The sequence below is a fragment of the Alosa alosa genome, chromosome 15, assembly GCF_017589495.1.
Source record: "Alosa alosa isolate M-15738 ecotype Scorff River chromosome 15, AALO_Geno_1.1, whole genome shotgun sequence".
NCBI lineage: Eukaryota > Metazoa > Chordata > Actinopteri > Clupeiformes > Clupeidae > Alosa > Alosa alosa.
The window spans coordinates 5,026,977-5,037,143 of NC_063203.1; the positions used below are offsets into that span (position 1 = coordinate 5,026,977).

The window sequence follows — 10,167 nt, forward strand, 5'->3', positions numbered from 1 at the left end:
TGCCCACTAGTATGAGTAAAGCTGGTTTAATACAAGTATTTTCACAGACAAATATACAGTTAAGAGTGAATTAGGCTAAGTGGAGACACAACAACATTGGTAATTACATTCCTTATGTTCACAAGTAATACAAATAAAAAGCTATGAAGGAGCATGTCTATACGCAATATACAATCTTCTAGAATTCTAAAAACATTTCAGATTTAAAGATTTATAGATTTCATTTTTGTACAATGCTGTTAAGCATAAGTCTTGTATGCATTATATGTCCCTGAGTGCAAATACATAAAGCTTCAGACTGGGTAAGAATGCCATTACATTATTATTGTCCAAGACTACGCTCATCTAGTCAGTCTTTCTACATTCTTTCAGACGCTCAGCCACTTCACATCATCACAATAGCTGAGACATTTCCTTCCACATGCCCTTGAGTCCGTCTCATAAACTATCCACTTCCTTATTGTCTTCCAGTTCCGGGATCGTAAAAGGTCCACGTAGTCAGTCCCTGAACCCTCCCACTGACAGCTCCAGGTCACTGCGGGGCAGTTGTGTGATATTACTTCTCAGCTGTAACAGACAGGCTGACGAATGAAGCTGCTGGTTCCAACATCACAGAAAGTGGGGAGAAGCAAGTCTCTGGAGATAGATCTCTATCACACTGTACAATCAACTGGGACTGGGGAAATCAAGTGCCACTGTGGCAGCTGGTTTGGTTTAATACATTTCCTTTGCTGTGAAGAAATTGCACCATCCTTTGGCACTCCTCTGGAAGTTTGAGGCTGGGTATGTATTTACAAAGGGAAATGAGAGGCACTCGGTAGTTAAAACACATCGTCATTTGCCCTTGCTCAGCCCCCCCCCCCCCTCTCTCACTCCACCATAATCTTTAATGGTTATATGGGCCCCATCAAAGAGCCTGCAGTTTTGGCTCTGCTTAAGCTCCGTTTAGAAGCACTGAGTTCTCTGGTTCTCAAGGTCCTTTCAAAAGCCTCACTTCTTAATGTGTGCTGGGCTGTGGCATCACAGCTGTCCCACAGTAGCTCCTGGCCAATGACGCCTCCATTAGTTCATAGAGAAGCTCCAGTCTTTGTGTGTATTTAGTGGGCGTGTCCTCTGGAGGTCAGCTCACACGTTGGTCTCCAGCCCCTGCAGACGGTCCATCCTTTGCCAGTTCCTCTCGATGGTGGCCTGGCAGGTGATGCGCTCGGCGCACTCGGCCAGGAACCAGCCCCTCTCGCCGTCCCGGAGGCGCTCGCCCTCGTGCCAGCCTGCAACAGGAGCACATGGAGACGCTTGTCAGGGTTTCAACACGGTGCATAATACAGGCTCGCAAACGATGTCTTTTCCTATGCAGTATGCTTTGCAAAAGGCTCCAAGACTTACCACTTTTCTTGATACAGATAACATACTTTATTTTTTCTGCTTCTAGCTAGTCAAATATTTAACACAGTTGGAAATGAATTGCAAGTGCTCCAGAATGCACACAAAGACTTTCCCAGCTTCAAAGGTGTACAACATCAAACTTTCAGCTGACTGCTGACTGCTGTAAGTTTAATGTCTGCCAGCGGATTCTGGAGGCATTTGATGCGCTATCCTGGGAATGCCCTTTTCACATCAAATGTGGCAGGCCAACCCTCCTGGGGTCCACACCCTGCCACAGTACAGACATCTGACCAATCACAACAGCAGAACCTTTTCACTACCGTGCACTATTCCCTTTGCTCTGGTGCTCAGGACAGAAGATCAAAGGACAAGAAAAAACAAACGAGAAAAACAAGGACTGTGGATAGTGCTGTGGAAGGTTATGACAGAAATTATCAGGGGAAACAGTGATGGAGGGGAGAGGGGGACAGAATTAAAATAGGAGAGAGTGAATGGCTGTTTTACTGACCATCATCCACCATCTGCGACACCAGCACCACCTCTGCCACCTGGAGCGAGAGCTCGTCCGGCTGTCTGGCCGTGTACGTCCTGGTCACCTCCATCTGCACCAAGTCTGCCAATGGACAATTCAGCAGAGTTATTTACTTATTTATCATAGCTGCAGATTGCACTTGAAGCGACGGGAAATGTGTAACAACTTACTTATGATTTATCAATCAAAGCCAAGAATCTATACATCTTGTATGTTTTTTTGCATGCATCATTAAGTCTCTCTTTGAGCTTCCTGAGCTGCTACGTGATGTGATGTGATGTGATAATACATATGACCACTAGGTGGTGCAGTGGCCCTGTGTGCTGAACTTACTCGTTCTGTCGGTGTTATTCTTGTCACTGTTGGGGAGGCCAAGGGCGCTAATCCACCGAGCGCGCTCATTCCTGTGAAGACAAACACACCAATCAGAGCACAGCGCACACACACACCAGATGCAAATGATGACATGGGTCACCGCTATACACTTGCTTTAGTCTCCTTTATCTCACTGCTGTTTTTCTTTCTCTGACCTCCTCTTAATTCCCGCCATTTATAGACAAGTCTTCAATGTCTTGGCAGCCAGTCAAGGTGATACTGCAGGTAGGGTTACATTGGGCAACCTGAAACTGGTAACGCAGAGCTTTCATGGGTGAAAGCAAAAGCTTCTCTGTTCTGTTCTGTGAATTCCCCTTTGTTCTGCCCAAGCATGAGCAAGAGAACAACTCTCTACTTCCATAAAGGGACTGAGAAAAGGGAGGGGAGAGAGAGAGAGAGAAAGAGAAAGAGCAGAGAAAATAGACAGCGTGGATGAAAAGAGGCACAGGTAGCTCTCTAGTCTCTATTCTCTAATCGACTGATGACATGGTTGATGCCGGGAAAGATACTGCGCCAGACTGTTCTGAGAAAAGCCAGGGACAGGGACAGGCTGCCATGGTAAGAAATGAGACAGACAGTGAGTGAGAGAGAGACCACTATAGAATGAAAATGCAGGGCAAAAAATGTTGCATTTTGCTCAGGTAGCCTGTGGCTGGCACTATACTGTACATCCCAAAAGTCTAAAAGAGGGGCATGTTTTTCAGATCATTTCTTCTCCTGTAATATCTGCAGTAATTCTTTGCATGTTTTTTCATCAAAACCAAAGCAGAATGCCAGTGAATGAATGACATTAATGAGGAGACACAGCACCAGACTGTGTAGGTAATGCAGAAGTGGGCATCATCCCTCTGATGACTCACCCAGCCTTGAGAGCCGACGGCGCTGAGCCGTGCAGGACAATCACGCTCCGCGGCCAGGAGAAATGTCCTGTGAGGAATTTTAACGAGTTGCCTGCGCTACAGAGGAACCTCTAAGAATCTCTGTGACTCAATGCAGCATCATGCAGCCCCCCCGATCTCCTAGCTCAAGCCCAGGCCAGCGAACAAGGTCAGCACTCTGCTAACGCTATTACACATATACAATGGATAATGAGCTGCAAATGGATTCTCTAAATAACGACTTGTTTCCTCGTCTTTGTATGAACCAGATTGTAAAGCAATTATGACGTGTCACTGTTGACCTGAAAAGGGTTCTCCCTCCTGTATGTGGCATGATGTGTTTTATATACAGTTCTGCAGACACCAGAGCGCTGATGAAGGGCCAAACACCTTTGTAATCATGACAAATATAGGACACAGCCATTCAGGTCATGAATGGCAGATGGCAAATAAAAGTCTAACTGTGGAGTATGATTTTTCATGCACTTCTGCAGCCAAATACTGTATCAGGCAGACACCTGAACTGACGGCACAAATACGGCAGGATAAAGCACTAATACCCCTGGACCATCAATCTGTTTCAACACTCCACTGTATGACTAAACTCTAATCTGTCACCAGAGTACACCAACATTAATTCTGTAGTCAGGAGAAAGGATAATCAATTCCAGCCTCGTGCCTCAGCTGTGGGAAAGTGTCTGTAGGTTTGTGAAGGTCATGTGCTTTGCTTAATGTCCAAAAGGCACCCTGTCCATTCCTGAATGTGCCATTTGGACAGACACAGGTAGTGTTCCCACGATTCAGCATGCCAGCTGAGCTTTCACTAACATTACCATTAACCATAGCCACACATCCATGCATAGGCCCACTCACCAACAGTCACACACATGTGCAGATGCAAAGACCAGGGTTATGCATGGAATGGAACACAAATATTTAGAGGCAGAGACAGCTGTGTGTATGTGTGTGTGTATGTGTGTGTATGTGTGTGTATGTGTGTGTGTGTGTGTGTGTGTGTGTGTGTGTGTGGCTAGTGAATGGGAGTGAGGGAGTGAGTGAACAAGACACACAGAATGTTCTCGGTAAACCGGAGCATTGCTAAGTCAAAATAAGTAAATAAGTAAATTAGTTTTTAGTATATTTTCAGCCCATGAAGAACAGAACACATAATTCTTTGTAGAAAGCATAAAGAATGTTACATACACGAAAAAGACACAAAATGATTATGTGTTGTGATGTAATACTTTTCCTTCTGGGAAAGGGCATAATCTTGGTGCTACACTATCTCGTCAGATTATCTTACACCCTTTGTACAACTTTCGTACGTCACGCTTGGAATGATCTAAATCTGGTATCGCAGGCTTCAGGCAGTATCTACAGTCTGTCTACAGGTTTGGCAGGACCAGACTCTTTCTAGCGTGACAGGGCCGAGTTGTCACGACTCCCAGCAGCCCCCCGACCCTCAGTGAGAACTGGTCCCACCTCATGTCTCCAGAACAGGCTCCCACACGCCTCCACCACACACTATTCAAATACATGGGATGGCCCAGCCCTTGAGCCATACCACACAGCACACAGTCAAGTATTTCACTGGGAGCCTGAGGAAGTGGTGAGAGTGGGTTTACACAAAAATGCACTGAGAGAAAGGACTTAAGCTCACGCCCACGCAAAACACAATTACCTGGAACATAAGCTGGCTGTCGGTACCTATTATGTTCCAGCAAGTCCCTGTGGAACATGTCATTCCTTTATCATCCTGTGATGCGTGTCAGAGCGTTTCAGAGAAAAGCTCCACCAAAGAGTCATACGCCTTTCACTTCAGCAGCAACACCATCAGCTGCACCACATGAGCCCTCATTTGGAACAAAAACACAAGGTGCAGACTTTGGAGCGCCCTTTGCCAGGTGTTTTGTTTGTGAGCTGCACAAACACCAGACTATTTTTCCTCCACGCCCAGGCACCATCTGAACTCTGTGTGTTGTTGTTGATATCCTGTTTACACCCACGGCCCTGCGGCAGCTCGGAGGCTGGGAGCGCTGGAAGGAGGGCAGGGTGGGCGCGGTGAGGGGGGCTGCTCCGAGCGGAGGCAGTGGTTGGAGGCATTGTGGGAACCAGCCCTGGGAACAATGGCCTGCTTCCTAGCAACCAGGGCATTCACGCTCGACGCTCTCCCCTTCCCCAGCCCCGGAGCGGAGCCGGCTGAGCCGACCAGTGCCACTCAGACCCCAGACGCCCCAGTGACATCACAACAGGGGGCCCCCAATCCCACGCTTTTATCAGGGGCACGGGGGGGACTTTCCAGCACCATTACACTACAGTGCTGCATTCATCACGCGTGTCTGCTCATGGGGGTCAGGCCAACGGCCAACAGCCTGCTCTGCCAGAGAGACGGACTGACTAATGTCTAATGGTGTCTCATGTTCCAAAGGCCTGAGAACAGAACTCTAACAGAGAGACCGGCGGCCAGAACAAGAGAACCTGAAAATGCGGGAGAACTTGTCGGCTGTCGAGTGGAGAAAGGACGGAGCATTGCGCTCGAGCTTGCTTGCTTGACAAGCATCTCTGTTTGAAGTTCCATAATCAAAGCCAGCTCCAATCCAGACGTCACTAATCAGACACATCACATCCCCACAGAGCACCTAGATAGCAGCCTCTTCATCTACTCATTGCATGCCACCCCAAATCTCCAGAGACCTGTGTGTGTGTGTGTGTGTGTGTGTGTGTGTGTGTGTGTGTGTGTGTGTGTGTGTGTGTGTGTGTGTGTGTGTGTGTGTGTGATTAAGTGTATAAGACAGCTGCAGACGGCCTGGCCACGTCTCTACACATGCCTGCGCCAGCAGACAAACAGCCGGGCACTGCTTTGTCCCGTAGCATTACTGCATTAGAGAGAGAATGTGTTTTGACCACAGGCAGGACCCAATGTTCCACTTTGGACACATTAGGTCTGAATAAAGTCATTTCCCGGCTGGACATTCTCAGTTGGTCTGGGTTCCAGCCTGGAGTCAGTGAATTTTACCCTCAGAAATAACTCACTGCGAGATAAAATAGCTGAACTTAGATTAAAAAGTTGAAGTTGAGTCACTGGATTCTTGCAGAGTAAATGTGCATACAGCTTAGGAGAAATAACTGCCCCTGATGAGCTGTCATTTTTGCCATTACGTTTTTAGTAGTTTGTTCACCCTGTTGCTAAAGTGTTTGGATGTTGGTGCAGATTACGAGTACCACCATCATAATCCCTACACCTTTCTCCTACTCTGGATTAAAGGAGTACCTTGTAGAGCATTCTAATTCAATTCTTTCTTTTTGCTACTCAAGAAACCTTCAACATCAGAGGCGTAGTACTGCTGACCTGTACTTATAGATCTTTATGTGTGTGTGTGTGTGTGTGTGTGTGTGTGTGTGTGTGTGTGTGTGTGTGTGTGTGTGTGTGTGTGTCTATGTGTGTGTGTGTGTCTATGTGTGTGTGTATGTGTATGTGTGTGTGTGTGTAAAGGTCAACTTACAATTGCTCGACCCCAAGGACCATGGGCACTTTGTCTCCTGAGTGGTTGCTGCTAAATTGGAGGCGGAAGAGATGATTGGCTGGGCCCTGGCGTGAGGTCAGCATGCTGGCAGTGGTCCGCACCGGTGACAGGTTGAGGTCCTCGGCCTGACACGGCCCCACCCAGATCTGGTCGCGCAGAGCGTAGTCGATCACTGTGTAACTCTCCTCACTGAGACCAGACAGAGGACACACAAGGAGACAAAGGAAGAAAAAAGGTCAAAGGTCAATTGCTTCATGAACTTCACACTGACCCTGAGGTCAGACCATTATGCCTACATTACCCATGAGGACCTGGCCCTTTGACTTCTCTTTCATTCATCCGACTAACCCTCTCTACAGGCAGCGAGACTTCAGGTCCATCTGGAAGTCATTGGCTTCGGTGGAATGCCAGCTTAAGAAGCCCACTGCAGGGCCAAGGTCTCGGCAGGCCAACTGGGACCTGAACTCAACACCACCTCCTCCACACGATCACATAGAGTACCTGAGAGGGGCTCCACAGTAGTCTGGCCACTGCAGGCTGGGGACTACCACAGCAAGGGCACACACAAGCAAAACATGTGCACCCACGTGCTCGCGTGCAAACGCACACACGCACACACACACGCACAAGCACACACACACACACACACATGCAATGCCACAGAGGGGCGTTTGGGTTTGACTGAGGGGGTCACCTGGAACACATCAGCCTCAGCCATCTTTCTCAATCACACGGTTGTCAGGGCACACTCGCGTAACGCATTCCAGGGGTGTGTGTGTGTGTGGGGGGGGGGTTACATAAATCTGGTAGCTGCCCCAGTGAGCGGACACTACTCCGGTCCAGTGTGATGTCTAATCTGTGTGAGGACTGTGGTGTGCAGTGGGGCGACACACACCAGACAGGGAGGGGGAGACAGAAAAGGCAACTCAGTACCAACTACCCTTAAAGCCTCAACATCACATTCCCAAAATGTCCCGGGGACAGAATGTCAGACATGCCTGGAATGCGATTTGAATTTCATGGAGAAGAGAAGAAAAAGGGGGAGGAAAGGAAAAACGAAAGAGAGAGAGAGAGAGAGAGAGAGAGAGAGAGAGAGAGGGAGGGAGAGAAACGGAACAGACGGGAACAGAAATAAATCCGCTCACGACTCGCCAAGAGGGAAAAAAGGCCTAGGGGCACGGGACTGCTTTGGAGTGCTGCATGAAATCAAACGAGCTGCCGCAGAACTGACCCGCACCAGCGGCTGCCCACGGACAGACCACCCAGGGGAGCGAGCCTTCCCGTGCTCCAGGAAACGGCCTGCCGTGGGGAACAAATGAGCACACACACACACTCCCTCTCCACCCCTGAGTGGACATGCGTGAGGCCAGAAGCCCTTGGCGAGACCCTCTCCACATAAATCTCTAACGCGTCCAGCTACCTTTCACGCAAGCGAGCATGACAAGTCAGATCAGCAGAGGACCGATGCATAAATCAGCCCGAGCCTATAAATACGAGGCAGATGCCCATCTTTTCAGATGAGCCCAACAGACCGTCACGCGTGCAGGCAGGCGAGACATGCCATCTGCTGCCCCCTGCGCTCTGTGCCCAGGGCTGGATGCCACCTGATGGAGGGCACAGTGGAGTGGCACTCAACTAATTTTAACTGTCCCCTCCATCTACCCTTGTGCTCTGCAGGAACCACAGTTTACTGCCAATTATATTCTGCCATGTGTTCTCTATCAAACACAAACACACACACACAATCTGCCCTCAACCCTCCATTGCTTCTGTTTTCTGATAAGGGCTCTGGGAGGGATCTGTTAGTACTTGGCGTTCCAATCAGCCTCTCATCTGATGTGACTGGAGTTGTCCTGGCATCCTCTTCAGTAGATGTACCGGGCAATGAGGATGCAACATCCTCTAGTACATCCACAATCAACACACAAATACATCCACCCACACACACACACACACACACACACACACACACACACACACACACACACACACACACACACACACACACACACACACACACAGACAGACCCACACACACACACCCACACACACACACACACACACACACAGACACACAGACAGACCCACACACACACACCCACACACACACACACACACACACACACACACACACACACACACATAGGCATGTAGATGCTGGAATGAGAAACATGCTGTCCCCAGAGTTCCAGCCCTTGTGAGATAACAGAGGCCTTCTCCTCCTCCACGCCTCACACACGTCATCAGCCAGGTCCTCAGCAGCATCCCCTCCCTAGACACCCTTTAGACTCCAACACACACCCACACCTAATCTGCCAGTGCACTAGGAGCCACAACGCAGTAACAACAAGTAGCCAAGGGAAATACACAGTGGTGTGAATAATGAAACAAAGTTGTAATTACAAGGAAAATCACACAATCACTTCTTGGTGCAGAGCCACTGACATCCTGACAGCTGTGGGGACTATGAACTGTGAAGTGTTTCTGTTTTGTAGCCAACTGGCCACTTCTCGGTTTCTCATCTCGACATGGCTGAGAGCGACTTTGTGCTCCACGACTGCACGTCCCAGTGAGTGAGCAGACAAAGGCTCGGCTATCTGTGTGGATCTCTCTCACACACACACACACACACTGCTACAGCAGCACAGGCAACAAATGGGGAGCCAGGAGGAGAGGGGGATGTATGTCTCAACGCTCTCTCTCTCTCTCTCTCTCTCTCTCTCTTGCAGCAATAACAACGCTGCTGAGCTGAACACCAGGAAGAGGAGAGGGAGAAAAAAATGAATGGCAGCCAGCTGGTGGCGAACTGGGAGTTACATAACTGTTCTGGATAGTGGGAAAATATAGCACGAGGGACAGAGAGGGAGGGAGGGAGGGAGAGAGGGAGGAAGAGAGGGAGGGGAGATGAAGGGATAGATGGAGGGGAGGAATGAAGGAGGTGCGCACGACGCTGTTTTTCTCCCCGTCAGGCCAGACACAGTAGCGTGACACCTCCCTGCTCTCCTGTGCTCACGAGGTCTGGAGAGCAGAGAGTATCAGGACTCACATCAGCAATGCATCTCACAGACACACACACACACACACACACACACACACACACACACACACACACACACACACACACACACACACAGACACACACACACACACACACTGACACACACACACACACACACACACACACACAGATGCCTAGATTCTACCAGATGAAAACCACATTGTTTCCAGGAAGACATTCTTTTCTAAGGAATACCGAATGTTCTTGAAATTCGGGAGAGGAAAAACAGACTTCCAGTGCCGGAGAATATGGAGGCCCATATTGTGCAACACAGATATGAAAGCAAAGGAAGTCCAACCACATACGCCAGGCATGTGGAGCAAAGCTGTTTTCATGTGCAGTTCAATAAGAGTCAAGTTTTCAGAGTACAGTCAAAACACCAGCGAGAAAGACGCAAACATCGGTCTCTGAAGCCAC

The 10,167-nt window shown here is 48.9% G+C and overlaps 1 protein-coding gene across 1 annotated transcript in view; it reads right to left on the reverse strand.

Annotated features, from left to right (window-relative positions):
* Positions 1 to 10: 10 nt before the first annotated feature.
* Positions 11 to 10,167, reverse strand: part of LOC125307784 (rho guanine nucleotide exchange factor 26-like) — a 31,532-nt gene continuing 21,375 nt past the window's right edge. Inside the window, 4 exon segments of the mRNA XM_048263846.1 lie at positions 11 to 1,268; positions 1,892 to 1,996; positions 2,249 to 2,319; positions 6,672 to 6,881. Coding sequence (XP_048119803.1) covers positions 1,126 to 1,268; positions 1,892 to 1,996; positions 2,249 to 2,319; positions 6,672 to 6,881 — 529 coding nt within the window. The 3' untranslated portion in view covers positions 11 to 1,125.